The following is a 22,071-nucleotide window of genomic DNA, read 5'->3' as shown; positions in this document are numbered from 1 at the left end:
GATTTTTGCATCGATGTTCATCAGGGATATTGGTCTAAAATTCTCTTTTTTTGTTGTGTCTCTGCCAGGCTTTCGTATCAGGATGCTGCTGGCCTCATAAAATGAGTTAGGGAGGATTCCCTCTTTTTCTATTGATTGGAATAGTTTCAAAAGGAATGGTACCAGCTCCTCCTTGTACCTCTGGTAGAAATCGGCTGTGAATCCATCTGGTCCTGGACTTTTTTTGGTTGGTAAGCTATTAATTATTGCCTCGATTTCAGAGCCTGTTATTGGTCTATTCAGAGATTCAATTTATTCCTGGTTTAGTCTTGGGAGGGTGTGTGTGTCCAGGAATTTAACTATTTCTTCTAGATTTTCTAGTTTATTTGTGTAGAGGTGTTTATAGTATTCTCTGATGGTAGTTTGTATTTCTGTGGGATCGGTGGTGATATCCCCTTTATCATTTTTTATTGCATCTATTTGATTCTTCTCTCTTTTCTTCTGTATTAGTCTTCCTAGCAGTCTATCAATTTTGTTGATCTTTTCAAAAAACCAGCTCCTGGATTCGCTGATTTTTTGAAGGGTTTTTTGTGTCTCTATCTCCTTCAGTTCTGCTCTGATCTTAGTTATTTCTTGCCTTCTGCTAGCTTTTCAATGTGTTTGCTCTTGCTTCTCTAGTTCTTTCAATTGATGTTAGGGTGTCAATTTTTAGATCTTTCCTGCTTTCTCTTGTGGGCATTTAGTGCTATAAATTTCCCTCTACACACTGCTTTAAATGTGTCCCAGAGATTCTGGTATGTTGTGTCTTTGTTCTCATTGGTTTCAAAGAACATCTTTATTTCTGCCTTCATTTTGTTATATACCCAGTAGTCATTCAGGAGCAGGTTGCTCAGTTTCCATGTAGTTGAGTGGTTTTGAGTGAGTTTCTTAATCCTGAGTTCTACTTTGATTGCATTGTGGTCTGAGGGACAGTTTGTTATAATTTCTGTTCTTTTACATTTGCTGAGGAGTGCTTTACTTCCAACTATGTGGTCAATTTTGGAATAAGTGTGGTGTGGTGCTGAGAAGAATGTATATTCTGTTGATTTGGGGTGGAGAGTTTTGTAGATGTCTATTAGGTCCACTTGGTGCAGAGCTGAGTTCAATTCCTGGATATCCTTGTTAACTTTCTGTCTCATTGATCTGTCTAATGTTGACAGTGGGGTGTTAAAGTCTCCCACTATTATTGTGTGGGAGTCTACATCTCTTTCTAGTCTCTAAGGACTTGCTTTATGAATCTGGGTGCTCCTGTATTGGGTGCATATATATTCAGGATAGTTAGCTCTTCTTGTTGAATTGATCCCTTTACCATTATGTAATGGCCTTCTTTGTCTCTTTTGATCTTTGTTGGTTTAAAGTCTGTTTTATCAGAGACTAGGATTGCAACACCTGCCGTTTTTTGTTTTCCATTTGCTTGGTAGATCTTCCTCCATCCCTTTATTTTGAGCCTATGTGTGTCTCTGCACGTGAGATGGGTTTCCTGAATACAGCACACTGATGGGTCTTGACTCTTTATCCAATTTGCCAGTCTGTGACTTTTAATTGCAGCATTTAGCCCATTTACATTTAAGGTTAATATTGTTATGTGTGCATTTGATCCTATCATGATGTTAGCTGGTTATTTTGCTCGTTAGTTGATGCAGTTTCTTCCTAGCATTGATGGTCTTTACAATTTGGCATGTTTTTGCAGTGGCTGGTACCGGTTGTTCCTTTCCATGTTTAGTGCTTCCTTCAGGAGTCTTGTAAGGCAGGCCTGGTGGTGACACAATCTCTCAGCATTTGCTTGTCTGTAGAGTATTTTATTTCTCCTTCACTTACGAAGCTTAGTTTGGCTGGATATGAAATTTTGGGTTGAAAATTCTTTTCTTTAAGAATGTTGAATATTGGCCCCCACTCTCTTCTGGCTTGTAGAGTTTCTGCCAAGAGATCCGCTGTTAGTCTGATGGGCTTCCCTTTGTGGGTAACCCGACCTTTCTCTCTGGCTGCCCTTAATATTTTTTCCTTCATTTCAACTTTGGTGAATCTGACAATTATGTGTCTTGGAGTTGCTCTTCTCGACGAGTATCTTTGTGGCATTCTCTGTATTTCCTGAATCTGAATGCTGGCCTGCCTTGGTAGATTGGGGAAGTTCTCCTGGATGATATCCTGCAGTGTTTTCCAACTTGGTTCCATTCTCCCCATCACTTTCAGGTACACCAATCGACGTAGATTTGGTCTTTTCACGTAGTCCCATATTTCTTGGAGGCTTTGTTTGTTTCTTTTTATTCTTTTTTCTCTAAAGTTCTCTTCTCGCTTCATTTCATTCATTTGATCTTCCATCACTGATAACCTTTCTTCCAGTTGCTCGAATCGGCTACTGAAGCTTGTGCATTCGTCAAGTAGTTCTCGTGCCATGGTTTTCAGCTCCATCAGGTCCTTTAAGGACTTCTCTGCATTGGTTATTCTAGTTAGCCATTTGTCTAATCTTTTTTCAAGGTTTTTAACTTCTTTGCCACGGGTTCGAACTTCCCCCTTTAGCTCGGAGAAGTTTGATCGTCTGAAGCCTTCTTCTCTCAACTCGTCAAAGTCATTCTCCATCCGGCTTTGTTCCATTGCTGGTGAGGAGCTGCATTCCTTTGGAGGAGGAGAGGCGCTCTGATTTTTAGAATTTTCAGTGTTTCTGCTCTGTTTTTCCCCATCTTTGTGGTTTTATCTACCTTTGGTCTTTTATGATGGTGACGTAAAGATGGGGTTTTGGTGTGGATGTCCTTTCTGTTTGTTAGCTTTCCTTCTAACAGTCAGGACCCTCAGCTGCAGGTCTGTTGGGAGTTCGCCAGAGGTCCACTCCAGACCCTGTTTGCCTGGGTATCAGCAGCGGAGGCTGCAGAACAGTGAATACTGGTGAACAGCAAATGTTGCTGCCTGCAGAAACTCTTAAGGAAGAGCCTAATAGTGAACTCTGTCTGATCCCAGAGTACAACTCTTAATCACATCTTATTACCCTCAAGAAATAAATTTAGCACAAATATAGGCTTTAAGTAAAATACTTTCCCTTTACCAGAAATGCCTTACTATATTTGAAACTATGTAAACCCTTAAGGATATAAATCCTGGTCAAGACCAGCTAGTTTGTTTTATGGAGAGAGGGTGAAATATTACCTAAGAATGATACCTGCACCAATTTTATGGTAAATGGTAACTAAAACACTCAAAGCTATCCAAAGTTTTAATTGTACAATGATAATAAACAGAAATTCCTATTCTAGTATATACTACAATTTCCAGAAATATTATACATGTTTTCCCAAATTGCCAAACCCTGTCATAAAACAATAGTAAAATACTAGACTATAGCTATGCCTTGATATACTTGGGGATAGGTTCCAGCCCCACCCCATACCAAAATCTGCACATACTCAAGTCCTGCAGTTGGCCCTGCGAGGAAAAAAATCAGCCCCCATATACGTGGGGTTTTGAATCCGACAAATAATAGATTTTCAATCTGCATTTTGTTGGAAAAAAAAAATCTATACTATAAGTGGACCTGCACAGTTGAAACTCATGTTATTCAAGGATCAGCTATATATAAGACTTTCTGATATCCACATAAAGTGACAAGAAAGGAAAGTCCCTTAGTCTAAACTCCACAAGAAGGTAAGCATCTGGAAAGGCGAGTGCACATTGAGGCCAGCAGCAGTCCCAGGCAAATCTTCAGCTTTCCAGTGCCCAAAGCTACTCATTTAAATGGTTGTATACATAGGAGACTAGATACAAAGCTTAGGGCCCATCCAGGAAATGAAGGCTATGAGATTAGAAATCCCTGTGACAATTTGGAACCCCTAAAAGACAACACCCTCAATGAATCAGGGGATAGCAGGAGACTGTCAAGAAGCTTGTCTGTGTTGGCCTTGGCTCTGAGGGGAACCATGATAGAATGATTTAGTTATTTTTATTAGATCTATCTTTTTATCTTGGCAAATAAGAAAATAAGTAGCAAATGAAAATGAATGAGACAAAAGAGCTAAATTAAGAGCAATGATTTATATCCTACAGCTTCCCACATCTGTTTGATAATGTGCTTATCCATAGAGAACCAAAATTACTTATATAAATACAGTAAATAGTTAATCAAACCTTACCTGAATGGAATACATTATAATTTTAAAGCAGTGAACTGCAAATTCATTGGGATCCCACAGTTTGTGATGATCTAAATGCCTGCAAATAACAAAAATTACTTTAAAATTCTCTATTTTACTATACTTTCTTCCTCTAGAAACCTCAACAACAGGAAAAGCTTAATAGTGAGAATATTACCTAAAAGAAAAGCAAGATTTCAATTTAATTCTTAATTAATGAACTTCGTGAAGTATATGTTGCAATTAAAGCTACTTCTAAAGCAATGCTGTGGACCAGAAGTAGTTTCGTGAACATTTAATCAACAAATATTTATTGATTCCCTGTTTTTTTAATGTTGTGATTTATTAATTTACTTCTCTCAAAGGGTAATTTTAACTAACAAGTAAATCTGAATGAAAGAGGGTGAATGAAGGACAAATACAAGGCTGGAAAACAACAGGGGAACAGCCTTAGATTATATTCACAGATTGCCAGATCTACTTCTCACCTACTGTATCAAAATTAAATTTTAAAAATTGTCCTTCCATATCGAAACCAGCTTTATTGTAAACTATCATTTGTTGAAAATATACTTTATGCTAGGCATATATTATCAACCTTAATGGTTAATCTAGACCATGGGTTCAGGAATAAAATGATCAGAATTTGAATTCTGACTTCATTTTCTACCTATATGTCCTTGTCCATGAGTGAGTTACTTGACTTCTCTAAGGGTCAGTTCTCTGACCTGGAAAATGGGGATAATAACAACATCCATTTCATAGGGTAAAAGGATTAAGTAAGATAAAGTATATAAGGTTATTAGCATAGTCACAGGGCGCGGCCAGCACTTGATAAGTGGTAGCTTCTATTTTAACATATAAATAAACCATTTAATGCATGCATTCAAAACTCTTCAAAGGTGAAAAAATTGGAGCTCAGAGAGGTTGAATGAGGTTTTCAAGTTCATACAACTAATAAACAGCACATCCTGATATGACCTATATTAACATCTGTGCTGCTTCTTATAACTTTCATTTCCTTGAAAGTAATAATTACTTTTTGGGTCATTAAAAATGGAAATGGTACCAAAAAAAAAGACCTGAAATCCCTCTTGAATCATCGTAGTTATTAAGGTCTACTACGTGTTACATACTATGCTCTAGGCTCTATACATTCGAAGAAGAATTTGAACATGGCTACCTGTTCTAAAGAAGCCTGAATGAAGAGTAGAAGGCAGAAATGAAACCCACTAATTAAAATAAAGTGGACAGAAGCAGTGATAGAAACACATTCAGAGAATTTACAGAACAAAATGCAGAAAACAAATGCACAGTTAACCTGAATCTGATAAATTGGGTAGTTTGTGTTATAATTGAGGCAAATTCTTCCATCTTCACTCTCAGAAGATATAAAATCAATCTTTAATGCTAATATGACCTGTATTATCATGATCTTATGGATTCTTACCCAACAGTCAAGTTAAATATCATCCAATACAATATTTATCTCCTAAGAGGCAGAAAAATAAACTTTATTTACCGATTCAAGCATGCTACCAATTACTTATAGTTCGCATATGCACTTGTCAAGAATTTTATTACAGTAACCTGCTAACATACTGGCCCTGGCTCAAATGTGTCCTATATAGCCCTATCTGATTAACTTTCTCAAAGGGAAATTATAGCCACTTTATACTTTTGAGCTAAGGTCTCCACTAATTATCTATAAACTTAAATATAAAATTTTAAGATCTCTACAGTACAGCCTAAACGTGTTCCCTCTTATCTCACCGTAACCCCTAAACTATATCCAACACTCCAGCCAACAATATCAGTGTCTTGTGCTCACTGTTGATTAAAAATATGACATTCAAAATTTCTTTTAAATCATCTATTATTTTCTTTACTCGATCAAATAATAATTGAAATTAAAAACCTACTTCAATGTCAAACAAAAGCATTCTTTACAAATAAAATACAATTTCCAGAGCAGTTTTTGATAACTACCTTCATCTACATTAAAAGATACTGGCCCTGGCAGGGTGCTGTGGCTCATGCCTGTAATCCCAGCACTATGGGATGCCAAGGCAGGCATATCACCTGAGGTTGGGAGCTCGAGACCAGCCTGAACAACATGGCGAAATCTCATCTCTACTAAAAATACAAAATTGGCCAGGCATGGTGGCGCATGTCTATAATCTGAGCTACTCGGGAGGCTGAGGCAGGAGAATCGCTGGAACCCAGGATGCGGAGGTTGTGGTGAGCCAAGATCATGCCATTGCACTCCAGCCTGGGCAACAACAGCGAACTCTGTCTCAAAAAAAAAAAAAAAAAAAAAAGACACTGGCCCTAAATATTCAAATTAGACATGAATTATTTGTTTTGATCTGCTAGAGCACTTTTTGTCCTTTTCTCATAATCCATATATTATTTTATAAATATTATGCATGTCAATCACCCATCAAATTTGTTATTCATGCATATATTCCCCAAATATCTGGCACCTCACTTGCAGAGGGCATTTAATATTTAATTAACTAAATGATTAATGTGTAATCACATATTTACTTAAGATTAATTTAATTAATTAACTAATATATGATCAGAAATTTTAAGTTCTATGTAGAAAAGAATATAACTGAGTTCAAGTTATTCAACTCAAGTACAACTTATTTGGTAAATTCTTTCTTCCAAGCTAGCTCTCTAGATTTTTAAGGCCTTATAGATTAGTTCTAAGAGTATTAAGATAAAAAATGGAATTCTGACGTTAAGTCAGCACATCTAGATATTAAAAAAATAAATTTGCCCTTAGTATATTTGGTGTAATTCTGATTAATTTTTAGTAGGATTTCCATAAGCTTACGGAGCCTTTAAACAACAGATCTCAATATTTTGGAGGTGGGAGGAAACACAGATCCCTTTGAAAATCTAATGATTCTCTAATTTTTAATATAATTTTGTGATTTATAGATTCTTGTAACTAAGGCTCAACTTTGAATTCCAGGCTAAGAACATCCATCTGTCCTAAATAAAGAATTCTGGATGTTACATTTAGAATATCGTACATATTCTATAAAGCCACTATTACAGTCAGAAGGAGAAAAGGACAAGGTGAATTTTAACAAAAGAAAGACTAGCAAAAATGTCCAGAAATTACACAGAATATTATATAGTAGATCTATCATCTGGTGATTGAGTCAGAAACACAAAGGCTTGACAAGGCATGAGAGACCATATCTATGTGGAGAAACTCAACGCTCATTAACATATTTTGCCTGGAGGAGAGCATGAAAGTACCAACAAGATATTTAATATTCTTGCTCTGATTAATCACTATGTAAAAGATGAATTCACTCAGAGATGGGAATGTGATCTAAGGCAGCCCAGCCATGGCAAAAAGAGAGCCAATAAATAGAAGCCAGGGACCAGGAAAAACTGACCATGAAAGTTAGTAGAACAAGATACATCACGCTTAGACACTGTTTGTTTAAATATTTCACTGCACATATGCATTTCAAGGTCTGTAAGCAGATATTCAAGTTAATGCACATGATATTAACACATTATTACACTTCATACTTAAAGGGAAAAAGCTAATTAAGTAATTGAACCACTGTTCAAACATATCATGCATGACTCAGTCCTGTACTACTTTCACAATGTTACACTGGTTCCATTAATAACCCACTCATGCAAGTAAAAAGGTAGTTGTCCTCTATAAATAAGTTAACACAGAATTAATACAGCAAAATCACAAATAACCAGGAAAACACCAACTACTTACGCAAAAACTGGTCTAACAGCATTATTCATATTCCCAAAAGTTGCTCGACCCAGCAGTTCTCTGAAACAGTTTTCAGCCAGCACAGCAGGATTCTCTTCTTTGTCAGTTGCAGAAGGAGAAGAAGGAGGGCCTATGCGACTAAAAAAGAATGAGAAATAAAGAAAAACACAACAATTTTAATATTAGTTCTAATAAACAAAATATACTTTACTTTTTAGAAATGTTAAAATGGCATTTTCTTTTTATACTCCAGAAAATATATAGCTTAATTCTAATTTCACGAATTTAACACCACCAAAATGAATCATACACTCTTTCAAATTGAAGAAATAAACTTGGCTGTGCAAATTGTTTCTAGCTAACAGAATGTCTTTTATGTATAACTAAAATACTCAGCAGCTTGCTTTCACTTTCATTCAACTTTTCTATATTTATAGCAAAATCTTAGTAAGAACACAGGGCCCAGAGACCATCTTTAGGTATCCTTAATTTAACTGTAAATGGGCAAAAATAAAGTGAAAAACTATGACCTAGCCTGTAAATAAAAAATAAAATTTAAAAGCTAATTAGAGTATCTGTATACGTAGCTGTCTTCAGCAGACAATATTCTGTTCATATCCTGAAACATTATTTTAGGCTAATGAATTTATGAATAATAATTCTAAAAATGTATATGTGGCACAGGGATTATATCATGAAAAAATGTAATTTCTTAAGAACTGACAACCAATGAGCTTTGTTTCTGGTATATTACTTATGCTAATCCTGGACCTCAAGAGCCATAATTATGGAAAATGGGTTCCCAATTAGCTAGTGATCCTTTAAATAGTAAATATTTTAGATAAGGAAACTTTCACCTCAGCTACAGTGCCAAGAATAGGAAAAATACAGATAGTGCTAAAATATATCAAGTTTCACATTTTAGGAAAGGTTCCCAAAGCTGGAGACAGTCACATCTAAGGAATTAAGCATGAATCCTTTCTGTAATTAGTGTAAATTAACATGAACGTGTGTTACCATAGAGTTATCAATTACATCTCATTTCTAGACTACTTTTATGCTGCCATTACACATATAATCACTAAAATCATAAATAAAATTTAAATTTAGAACTATAGAATTGAATCACTTTTAAATTTGATTCAAATTTTCCTCTTCAAACTGCAAGAATCAGGAAAGTCAGGATAATAAGCCATTGGAGAATACTGCTTCTGAAATATTAATTTATTATTTATATTAAATATTTAAAATATTATTTATAATAAATATTTCACTATTCATTTATTATTAACTTATTATCTCTGTGTATGGCAACAGAAATGTGGGGGATAAGCATGCTTCTAGTATTTGAAAAAGTGTAATAAAGTACAGAATTCTAACTGCAAGTGAATGTTGTAGAGGAAAAAGAAAAAATAAGCCTATATCCTAAAACAATATTCAGTTACAAAACATCTTAGGACAAATCAAATACGAACAGTATCTAACCATTTGTTGAAAAAATAAAATACAGTGTGGGTAGCTATTATTATCATTATCATTATTATTTTGGTTAGTTCTAACTCCCTGTGCAAAAGTATGCTGGATCTTTTATATTAACAAAAGTAGAGCTATAATTTCTGTTTCTCACATTTGCAACTTTAAGTAGTATCCATTAAAACAGCAATCTGGATATTCAATAGTTGGTGGCAAATAAACTGTAAACTTATTCTAAAAGAAAATAAAGGCTTAAGTGTATGAATAATAATCTGTAGTCTGCTAAGCCTAATGTGATCACTACAGACTAAAAATTTTTTCAGAAAGGTACATATTTTTAAACTCACTTAACTTTATGAGACTACTGTTTACAGAGTACTAAAGACAAAACATTCTTATCCTAGCAAACACACATACATATATATAAAAGTAACACTGTCTCAACACTAATATCTTTTTAAATACCTGTCAACTTCTTCTATCTTTTGCATGTTAAACAGGAGGGATGGAACAATCTTATCCATATGCTGAGGTTCCCAAATGGTGGCCCGAAGTTCATCGTTGACTGTTTTGCGAACCACACCTTGAATACCTCTAATTCCAGCAATTCGTATCCTATTAAAAAAAAAAAAAAGGAAGAAAATCAGCCATAAAAAAAATTATTTAAACAAGTCTGTTTGCCTAGCTAAGAGAATGGATATCAAGTAAATACTGTTATCTTATCAATAAAATATCTTAAAATAACACACAAGTCTAAGAAAGTAAATCTCAAAAATTTAAGAGACACAGAGATGTGCCGCAAAAAGGCTTACTTCAAATATCATGTTCTTAAAATCCGCATTTAAAACGTTAAAAGGACTATAAAATACAGAAATATCTACTTTTCAATTTTAAAAAATCAACAGCATAGGTTTTCTTAAAATGATAATGATACTCCATTTCTTACCTAGAAGTCTTAAGAGCTGAGTGAAAACAGGATTTCACTGTTCTGAACACCCTTCATGCTTCTTCAGACTTCTCTCACTGTTCCTCCCTAACAGCCCTTCAACTCCCTTTGACTACCTAGATAGAAGACTAAGCTGGTTCTTTTAAAAGGTATTACAAATAAGAACTATCGAAATGGAGCAGAGATAACCTCAGCAATATATATACAAATATGTCTATAAACACATACATTATCATATAATAATCTGATAATGTGACTTAAAATGTATCAATATAGTAGTGAGAGAATGCTGCCTTATCCTCCCATCCCAGATCAGAGCACCAAACCTCCTTAAGCTCTTCCTTACACTTCTTTAAAAAAGCAAAAGAAAATAAAAATCTATAGGTTCAAGAATGAGAAGAAAAGTGACTAGAAAACAGTTTCTAAAAACCGCAAAAGAACAAAGTCTCAAGCAGAGCTAACTTGGTGGCCCAATGAGTCTCAAAACATTTTCCTTCTGGTCAAATATGATGGCTATTTACTTCCTTTCTTTCTGCTATCTAAAATACTTAGTTGTTTATTCAGTTTACCTAGCATTGTCTTCTAAAAACTGTAAATAGGTTTAAAGAATAGAAGATATGGGGAGGGAGGTGACATTGCTTTACATCTCCATGGCAAAATAATGCAGGCATTCAGGAGTAGCAGATGGACAAAACAATGGGAGGTGGCAGTAATATGATACTGAACAGGTGAGAAAAATGAATTGGAAGACACAAAGGCAAATTTCGCCTATTTCAAAGCCATGTCTATACATGCTGCTTTTTAAAACATAAAGAGTCTTGAGAGATTCTCGTGCAGCTATCATAGTGGGCAAGCCTAACATTCCTACAAAAGGTGCCTGCTTTACATACCTGCTGCTACACCTTGGGTGATGAGAAGGCCAAGCACAAGGTGGCATGGAGCACATTAACAAACAAGATGAAACTTTTATCATGCCTTGTGAGACAGTAGCCTAAATGGTGCAGCAGCAGATAGCTGTGCCCTTGCTCAAGGTTAAAGGGCAGTGTTGGTGGTAACTACCAATAGCTACTATAGCTACACAGCTTCATCCAATGCAGATCTAACATCTAGACTAATCAGTACATTCTAGCCATGACCCCCCAAAACGAATTCCACAGTTTCCCATCAGTAAAATAGAACAACCGTCACATCTACAGCATAGAAATGTTGAACAATTTAAATGAGTTAATTCATGTAAAGTGGTTAAACAATAACTGGCACACAGAAAGCACTCAGTGTTAGCTGTTCCTGTTTGTTGCTAACCACAACGAGGATGATGACAATGATGGTGGTGGTGGTGGTGGTGGTGGTGGTGGTGGTGGTGGTGGTGATGGTGGTGGTGGTGGTGGTGGTGGTGGTGGTGGTAATTTCTACCACAGCTGAAGTTTCTTCAGAAAATTAGAGTTAAAGATTGTGATGCATGACTCTACAAGTGGGAGCCAGTTCTTCAAGGAAAATAAGAAAATCCTAACATTTACCAGCCCCATCTCCTACTGTCCACGTCCCCTGGAGTTCTATTTGGTAACAGCTCGGTAAAAAAATAAAGGGACTGATGATTTCTCTAAGTTAGAACTTAAAATAGAATATAAATATACTTAAAGAAAATCAAAAGGGCTTTTAGTTAAGTTAAAGCAGAAATAATCAAACTAAGTATTTTATATTAAATAGCATTTTAATTTACTCATTTGTTTTACAGGAATTCAAATAAAATGCTGGCATTATGGAACTTCAAATATGATATAATACTGGAAAGACCTAGAGTTAGCAAATTGTACTATAAGTCCTTTCATTGGTTTACAGAAAATGTCAAAGTTTCTTTTTGGAAGCAGTAATGAAGAACAGGTAAAAATATATTCAAAAGACAAGATATTTCACTAGAGGATGATAAATACTTAGAAAAACGTACTACATTCCAGATATTTTCTATATTTTGAAAGAAAGCAAAAATGTTAAAATCTTGAAAAAATTGCCATTTTCTTTACCTAATCTTTGTATCTTTTTGCCCCATTAAAAACTTATTATCAGCCTCTGAAGAGAGAGAATAGTCTCATAAACATTTAAAAGATATCCTTTAGAGAGAGAAAAAAGAATTTTCCTGGTCATGGAGACAAATAGAAAACTAACAACTGTAAGGTAATTATAGTATTTTTTACCTCTGAGAAGGCTTTACACTTCATAATAAAGGAATAATAGCAGGACTCTAAATGGCCTATACTCTACTGAGCAAAAATCATACCAGCAGCATCACAGACAAAAACAAATCTTATACCTGAAAATAACTATTTAATCACCTTTAAGCTTTCTTTCTCCAAGTTAAAATAACATTTATACCTGTTTTTGTTTCATGTAAACCAGCACTGTAGCTTGCATACTTTAACTAAAACCTAGTTATATTTCTGTACATTCCTTTAATTATCTTAAAATAAAAGTAAAAGTTATAAAGCATGCTATATCTTATCAACTGCCCACAGTAACTCTAAATCCTGGTTGATTTCTTGTTTTTTAGGTGTAAGATAGTAATGCTCCAGTTACTTTCTATATCTCCTAAAGTCATTTTGACTTTCTTAACTTTAAAGTTTCTCATTTCTGTATGTCTCATTCTATCAACCTATAGTTGAGTTTATAAAATATTTGATTCCAGATTTTTAGTAGGATATATCCAGAAGAAATGTTTAAAAATGTCCAAGACAGTTGTCATGACAACCTCAGATGGACAGTGATTCAGTAACATACATTCATTCAATTTATCTACTTATTCACTCAAAAAGTACTAACTGAGAGTCTACTATGTACCAGGCACTATTCAAAGTATTCACGATACTGCAGTCCTCAAACCAAAGTCCTCACACTCCTGGAATTTATATTCCATAGAGGAGCAAGAAACAAGGAGATACATGATAAGAAGATAAAGATAACTAGGGGTAGAACGAGAGGGGTGACATTTAATAAAGGGTGGCTGGGGAGGGTTCTTGTGATAAGTTGTCATTTGGGCAGAAATCTGAACAAAGTTAGGTAACGAGCCATGTGGGCATCCAGGGAATTGTTCTGTGCACAAAGACCAATGTGTCCAAAGGGCCTGAGGAGAGGTGTGACTAAAGTATTCAAGAAATGGCAAGGAGATCCACATGGCAGGATTAGAGTGAAGGTAGGAAGAAATGATAGAGGATCTGACAGAGTAAGCAGGGCATGAAGAGACATTGTAGGCTACAGTAAAGACTGCATTTTAGTGAGCTGGAAAACCATTCTCATTTTGCTACTTCAGTCAGCAATTATAGCTTCTAACAGCAATGGAAAGCCATATTTCAGGCATATTCTTGTTTCCTCTGGTAATCATTATGTAACATATAAACACAATATTAATCTCTAAATTACTTACTATAGATCATAAAGTAAAATAATACATACTCTGTTCGTATTTCTGGATCACTATGACAGGAATGGCACATGGCACTGAATCGAGACACAAAAAAGTCATAACGTCTGTGATAGGATGGTGTGTCTTCTTCAATATTTGCAAATTTGACAAACTAAAAAACACAAATAATATAATACACTTCACCTTCAAAAGTGTGAACCAAATACATTTAATTTCATACACTGTCATATTAACAAGCAATATAAAAATAAGTAACAAACAAAACATCAAATACGACATTAATACAGAAGAAACTTTCTTTCTTGAGATAGGGTCTTGCTCTGTTGCCCAGGCTGCAGTGCAGTGGTGTGATCATAGCTCACTGAGCCTTGAATTCCTAGGCTCAAGTGATCCTCCCGCCTCAGCTTCCCAAGGCATCAGGACTACAGGCACGCACCACCAAACCTGTCTAATTTTTTGATTTAATTTTATTTTTGTAACAATGGGGGTCTTGCTATGTTGCCCAGGCTGCTCTTGAACTCCTGGCCTCAAATGATCCTCCTGCCTTGGCTTCCCAAAGCACCCAGATTATAGGCATGAACCATTGCACCAACCCAAAAGAAACTTTTTAATAATAAACTTTTAGAAAACAAGAGGAAGAAAAAAACATAATCTGTGCTTTCCCTAAATCTTAATCCATAATAATGACAGTGTGTTTATCATTGTACAAAGAACACAAGCTTCGAACTAAGAAAGGCCTAAGATTGAATCCTCCTGTTATATACAGCATTACTTCACTGTGTCTTTGGACAAGTTATTTAGCTGTAATTCCTCATCTATAAAATGAAAATAATATTTCTAAGCTTGAAGGGTTGAGAATCATGACATAATTAATATATGTAAAATACCTAGCATACACTGTATTATTTCTTTTAAAGAACATGAACCAATGTTGCATAGTATTAACATGTATTACCATTATGTATTATTTATAACAAAAATTATATTATCATTTATTGATATTATTTAATATTTTTCTTTCTTGAATCAGTAGGTATATAGCTATACTATATTATGCTTCACACTTTTCTATATTTGAAATACTTTACAATAAAAAAGAGGTAAAAATAAAAAGTATCTAGCACAATTTCTGAAACAAAGGAGAACCGAAATACATTGCATCTATTACTGTTATATTGAGTTGGCATTAACATGAAGAGGAAAATGTCAACAAATTAAACCGTACGAACACCATTAATAAATTTTAAATTAGCACTGGTCATGTTTGACAACATAAGGCACTCAGCACCACTAAGAAAATCAGACCACCAGGAAATACTAGGTAATTAATGTTGGTCAAAATAACATGGCATTTCATTTAATAAAATTCGCTCAAATTAAGGTAGGTAACTGGGGAATTTGGTCTTTTGCCCAAATGACTCACTAAAACAATCTAATGGCATTGCTGGGTGAAAGTAAAGAAATTTCTGGAAATGTATACTAAAATTCTCCCCCTAGCTAGTAAGCCACTTTCCCAAAACGTTCCTCACCTAATGTAAACAAAACAGGAGAAGCCTAAGTAGCTACCTTGCCTGAAACTAAGCTTGTCACATCATCTAAATGCATTTGGAAATACCCAATATATTCCTGCTGAAGTAAGTGATAAAAATCATATTAAGAGTTTTGAATGAGGGTTTATTTAACGCTCTTACTACCAGTAATAACTAACAGTGCCATGCACTCTTCCAAGAGCATCATATATATCAACTCATGTCACAAAACAATCCTGCGAGATTGGTATTCTCATTCTCCTCATTTCACAGACGAAAAACCGAGGCAAGGAGAGAATAAATAACTTGCTCAAGGTATACAGCTAGAAAGCGGTACAGGCGTAGTTCAAACTGGGGTAGTCAGACTCTGGAATCCACACTGTCAGCACCTCGTATACTTCCTCTTCCTATACCAGAAAATAATTATCCATAAACAATAGCAGGTAATATATGATTTTTTTTATTAAAACTCTGAATGGAAACATACAGTACTCATGTAGGTTGAATGCCTTAAAGCTTCTCAGAGAAGAAGTTGGAACTGAAAGACTGAAGGTGATACAATGAAACTAAAGACAAGAGAAGAAATATTATCACTATTTTCTTTTTAAAGTAGGTATGCTTTCCCCAAACTTATTTTAAGGGACAATGGTTCAAGATAGAAGAAAATGAATGTGGTGAGCAGAAATAGTTCAGAAGCAGTCTAAAAAAGAATAAACATACAAACCCTTAACTTTTATGGTAAATTTATTTTTAAAAGACTGCCAAGACCATTCAAAGGGAAAGAATAGCCTTTTCAACGGATAGTAATGGCATAAATATCCACATGCAAAATGTGGATAAAGTTGAATGCTGAATTCACATCACATACAAAAGCTAACTCAAAATGAATTATTAAATACAAACAAACTGTAAAACTCTTAGAAGAAACTATAGGAGTAAACCGTTCTGATGTTGGATTAGGCAATAGTTTCTTAGATATGAAACTGAAGGCATACCCGTCCACCACCCCCCAAACACACATTACACACCAACAACAAAAGGAAAAAAAAAAAAAGGAACTGGACTTCATCAAAATCAAAACTTTAGTGACTCAAAGCATACCATGAAGAAAGTGAAAAGACAAAACCATAGAAATGGAGAAGATATCTGCAAATCATATATCTGATAAAGTACTCTTATCAAGAATATATAAAGAACTTCTACAACTCAACAATAAAAAGACAATTGAAAAAAGGAGGGAAAGGATTTGAATAGACATTTCTCCAAAGAAAATATACCCAATAGTCAACGAGCACGTGCAGAGTTTTACCATTAATCATTAGGGAAATGAAAATCAAAACCACAATGAGATACCACTTCAGACGCTCTAGGATGCTTAAAATAAAAAAAGATAGACAATAACAAGTACTGATGAGGATGTGGAGAAACAACACTCATATGTTGGTGGTGGGAATGTAAAATAATGCAACCACTTTGGAAAACAGTTAAACACAGTTACTACATGACTCAGCAATTACACTACTAAGTATATACCCAAGAGAATGAAAAACATACATCCACACAAAAACCTGTACACAAATCTTCATAGCAGCATTATTCATACTAGCCATAAAAATGGAAACAACCTTAATTAATGAAAAGGCATGAAACTCAAAAGGAATGTAGGACACAAAGTTAGTGTTGCAATAAAAGACCAAGAAACAATAAAAATGACAAGTATGCATTCATTTACATGCAGACATTCTATTACGATTAGTTAATACCAGATTTCACAAGAAACAGCAGGAAAAGTGAGAGGCAAAGTATTCTAATTATCTTAATTTGTGTTGACTGTTCAAACGCTCTATTCAGGGAATTTGCTTTTACCAGGTAAAGTCATTCTAAGAAGTAATTAATTCTAGATATGCTAATTAAGCATATATTTAGTAACAGAATAGTTTTACTCACAGAATTTGTTCCAAGAACTTGAAGCTTTGGTTCCCCCGATTCCAGCAGCTTTGCCACCATATGAAGAAAGCTTTCTACAAATGGCTTAATGCTTTGAGAATGGCAAGCCATGAGAAGTTGGTCCAGTGCCTCCATAGCAATCAAAACATACCTACATGTAGGAGAAAAAGAATGTCAAAGCATTTCTACCTCTCTTAATTCTCCTAAGTGCTTTCCATTGGAAGAACTGAAATAAGTCTATTGAAATACATCAACGAAAGAAATGCAAATTTAGTAACTCCTAAGTAAAATCTTAATTCTCACACAGCACTAATATCTTGTAGGTTATAAAATAATCCTTTTATCGAAGTATACAGAAAATATACACTGTATTCCTCCATTTTCTCCTTAACTATCTGAGCTTAACATTAACTTTGTGTATATTTTGCTTTGTAAATATGGACATTTTCTATTTTCCAGACTTTTAACCATATTTACTTGTATCTGACCCAAAATAATTATTAATGTGACAATTTCCAATATAATCTACTTATATGTCTAAATATGAGTAGATAAAACACTATCAGCAACATAATAAAAAATCTCATAAATATTACTTTACAATTCATCAGATTTTACATCTTGTACTTAAAATTCAGACAGATACCAGAGGATAGGAAGGGCATGTAAGTGCGGTTGCGAGGGCAGGGTGTGGAGGGATGAAGAGACATTGGTTAATGAATACAAACTTACAAAATTAGATAAAAGAAATAAGTTCTAATGTTCAACAGCACAGTAGGGTGACTAAAGTTAGCAACAATGTACTGTATATCTCAGAGTGGCTAGAAAAGGACTTGAAATGTTCCCAACACACAGAAATGATAAATAAATTGAGGTGATGGATAGCCCAGATACCCTGACTTGATCTTTACACATTCTGTACATGTGACAAATACTCACAGGTACTCCATAAATATGTAAAATATTATGTATCAATTTTTAAAGGGTAAATCTAAAACAAAATTAAAATTCAGTCTTTGGATACTTTTCCTTCAACAATCAACCATAAAGCTATGTGTGCCATCACTTACTAAAATGTTCTAAGTGGTAACAATGCAAAGGTACAGAAAGCTAATATATCACTTGGAGAATAGAATACTCCAATAAACTTGGATCATAAAATGACAGAATGAAAAAGTATTTATAATCCAAATTGCAAAGTTATTATTGTTCGAGCACAGAAAATACAGTAGGATGGTAGACTTCTATTTATCAGTAAGAGTATAGCTAGCACAGTTCCAAATCAGCATGCTTGAATTTCCTGGGCCTTGCTATCTAAGCCTAACACGGTTCTCTCTTATTACTCCTCCAAGAGGTAAAACTGCAGCTGTGTGAAAAAAAATCATCTGGTTAACAGGATCTTTCTGTTTGTTTTCAATTTAGAGACTGATTTTTAAATTACAGTATTGCACTGATAGACTAAGCGAGTCAATTTCTACTATTTCCCATTAGAAAAGACTCAAAAATCAATAGACACAAGCAAAAAGTAACTCAGTTAACTAACATAGTCTACTCACAAAACCTGACCACCAGGAAAATAATAAAAGCCACAGCATCTATTGGAGTATTATACATTTCTTTGTATAATATTACAATGTTTTATCCTCTATATATTATCTTTGTCTCACTAAATGGCAAAATAATCTACAGAATGATTTAAAAGTCCAGAAAGAATTTTCCAAAGATCCTATTTTAGCAGCCATTAGTTTCCTTACCCAGAACGATGTCTGACAACATCCCTGCTCAACCTTTCTGCCAGGTAAGAACCAATTCGATCCAGTTTCTCTGGAGCAGATACTGCATAAAATGTCAATTTCTCCATATCAGCTTTCACAAGGCCATCCTAAAAACAGTAACAAGATAAATAGATTATCTATATTTTCATGCTTATTATATTTTTAAGTGTTGCCTGCTTTACAATTTCCCTTTTTGGATTGGGGATTAAACGATATTTATGTAGAACCCTTCTGCACATAACCTCCTTAGTGCTAACATTCACCATGATGGATACATAGAACTTTCAAAATTTTTTTTACAATGCCCCATTTATGCAAAGCACAAACAGTAAATTAGACTCTAACATCTTCCTTTATAGAGACATAGCTCAATTATCTGCAGTATATAGGGAATGGGATATAGATGTAAAAAGATTTCAAACAAAATTTGTTTCAGTTTAAAAATGTGAAATGTTATTAAGCCTGTTTTACTCATTTACTTATACGATATAGTCAACATATGGCTTTTTAAATGATTCAGAAGTCAGTGATATCATTATAAGTTTTTGTTGTAATTAATAAACAAGAAAGTATTCAGAGCTGTAGAATCTATACTTATTCAACATATTTAAAAAGCAACAACAGGTCCCTGATATGGGATTATAAAACGGTCATTTGTCTCTGCCTTTTAAAAGATGATGTGCAACAGGTGCATAAATTCTCCCCAATTACCACGTAAGTTTCTTGGCCATATATAACCCAAGTAAGTGTTGCTTAGGAATATTGGAATAGGTGAGAAGGGAGAAAGGGAAACTATGTTAGACAGTGAATCTGCAACAAAAATTGTGTAGATGTGTGTTTTCACCTTCAACTGGTCCCACAATGTTCTTTGGCTATTTTGCTGTTTCCTTAGTTGAGTCACCCCCTCATATTTTGTACCTACTCCGTTTTCCTCAAACTTGCTACTTTGGTGCCTCTCTCCTCTCTCAGACAGCAAATGAGCTCTTCTCTTTCCCAGAGAAGGTGGGAGCCATCACATTAGTATTTACTGGCAAAACATCCCTGCTTTCTCAGTGCCTGCCAGGCCAGTAGATCTTAACCAGGGGTAACTGAGCCCCTCCAGGGCAATGTCTAAAGGCATTATGGGTTGTCATAGATGGGTGAAGGTGGGTACTGGGATCTAGTAGGTAGAGGCCAGGGATGTTTCTAAATATCTCACAATGCACAAAATAGCCCCCAAAAGTAAGCAATTATCTGGACCAAAATGTCAAATGAACCTAAGTTGAGAAACCCTGCCCTAGGCAAAGTGAAGCAATCTAGTTTTCCTGTCTAGGAGGAATTGGTTTGCCTCTGCTCTGGCTGTCTTCCACACACAGTTCCATGATCTGGCTCCATCAGTTAGCCCCTCTTATTCCTGGTTCTTTGACCTCTCCCTCTGTATCAGTTTCTCCACACCATCACTGAAATACAATTGTGTCTCTCCTATATTTTTAATCCCTTACTAATTTTACTGAGGAATAATCTATATATAAATAACTGCATTGACCTACGGTATATAATTGGAAATGTGACAGTTGTATACATCTGTGAAGACACTGCTAAAAATAAGATACAGGTTGAGGATACCTCATCCAAAATGCTTGGGATCAGAAGTGTTTCAACTTTGGCTATTTTTTCAGATTTTGGAATATTTGCAGATACTTAACTACTTAGATATCCCTAATCCAAAAATTCAAAATCCAAAATGCTCCAGTGAGCATTTCCTTTGAGTATCATGTCAGTGCTCAAAAAGTTTTGGATTTCAGAGCATTTCAGATTTCAGGTTTTTGGATTAGGGATGTTCAACATGTACAGAACATTTTCATCATTTACAAAAGATTCCCCATGTCCTTTGCAGGCCATCTCTCCCTCTTCAGGCAACCACTGCTCTGCTTTTTATCACTATGAATCAGCATGCATCTGAACATAAATAGAATCATACAGTTTATAAATCATATATTTTGTGCAAGACTTCTTTCACTCAACTCATCTCTTTGCCCAGGAACCCTTCTCCAGTTCACCTGGATAATTCCTACTCATCCTTTAGGTCTTAGCTTCCTCCAACACTGTGTTGCACCCTCCCAACAGCCCCCGCTCCAAGTTTGGGTGAGATGTTCCAACTACATGTTCTTTTACCTCACAGTACTTATCTCCACTATTATATTTTATCAGATTATCTTTTCATTCATTAAACAAATATTGAGTGCCAACTATGTGCCAGGCACAATGATAGACATTAGGAAAGCAACAGTGAGTAAAGAGCTGCATTAACTCATTTAGTCCTCATGAGAACCTTATGAGATTGGTACTACTTATTACTTCCATTACATGATGAGAAAACAAGGGACTTGCCCAAGATCATCTGGCTACTAATTTTAAGAAACTGTTTATCTGTCCCCCTTACTAGATTTCTCTTTCAAGGCAGGGACTATGACATCTGCTTCTGCATTTGGGTACATACTGTCTGACCCATTATGGACATATCACAAGATTTGTTTGTTTTAATAAATTAAAAATAAGAAATATGGCAAATTGAGTAATGTTTGCCACATATATTCAAGGTTCATGTAGATCTTTTCCTTTTTTAAAATCTTATTTTAAAGATTGCTATTTAAACAAATCTTATATAAATCCTTGGCAAAAATAAGGATTCTTTCTCTAATTTACCTATGGTCATTTCAATGATCAAGTGTTCAAAGCTCCCTCACTGCCTACAAGTTAAAGTGACTAAAGTAGAGGCCTTCCTTGTCATTCACAATCCTCTAAAATCTGGCCTCCACCTTACCTTCAGTAACCATATGTCCCAGACTTCTCAGGAAAATAATTATTTGGATATTCAGTCTACTAATTGATAACATCTGAAATTTCAAATGAGAAATCATGGTCAACAATGATTACCACCCTTACACTCTACAATTAGGTTATATAAACCTTCGCTTGAAGTCTGATGGATAACTTGCTCTAGGCTTCAAATATATGTCTTGCTTTCCCATGTCTTTTCTCTTTCCCCTCACTTGCAATAAAGAGACTAATCTTGTCTACCTCTCCAGATGGTATACATACTTC

General features: G+C 34.9%; 1 protein-coding gene across 8 annotated transcripts in view; it reads right to left on the bottom strand.

Moving 5' to 3' along the window:
• The window catches only part of EFR3A (EFR3 homolog A), a 109,228-nt gene that overhangs the window by 49,680 nt on the left and 37,477 nt on the right, over window positions 1-22,071 (bottom strand). For all 8 annotated transcript variants that reach the window (XR_008626514.2, XR_010113034.1, XM_024929850.5 and 5 more), the window contains exons 3-8: window positions 18,967-19,094; window positions 17,213-17,363; window positions 13,766-13,887; window positions 9,841-9,990; window positions 7,903-8,040; window positions 4,137-4,215 (exon numbers count right to left, since the gene is read on the bottom strand). Coding sequence is in view for 6 of the 8 variants with exons in the window: in XM_024929850.5 (XP_024785618.1) it covers window positions 4,137-4,215; window positions 7,903-8,040; window positions 9,841-9,990; window positions 13,766-13,887; window positions 17,213-17,363; window positions 18,967-19,094 (768 nt within the window). In the remaining 2 variants the exon portion in view is untranslated. The remainder of the gene's footprint in view (window positions 1-4,136; window positions 4,216-7,902; window positions 8,041-9,840; window positions 9,991-13,765; window positions 13,888-17,212; window positions 17,364-18,966; window positions 19,095-22,071) is intronic.

Source organism: Pan paniscus, chromosome 7 (assembly GCF_029289425.2).
Source record: "Pan paniscus chromosome 7, NHGRI_mPanPan1-v2.0_pri, whole genome shotgun sequence".
NCBI classification, from domain to species: domain Eukaryota; kingdom Metazoa; phylum Chordata; class Mammalia; order Primates; family Hominidae; genus Pan; species Pan paniscus.
Note: the sequence above shows the minus strand (reverse complement) of the source record. Positions and strands in the feature narration are given on the sequence as shown.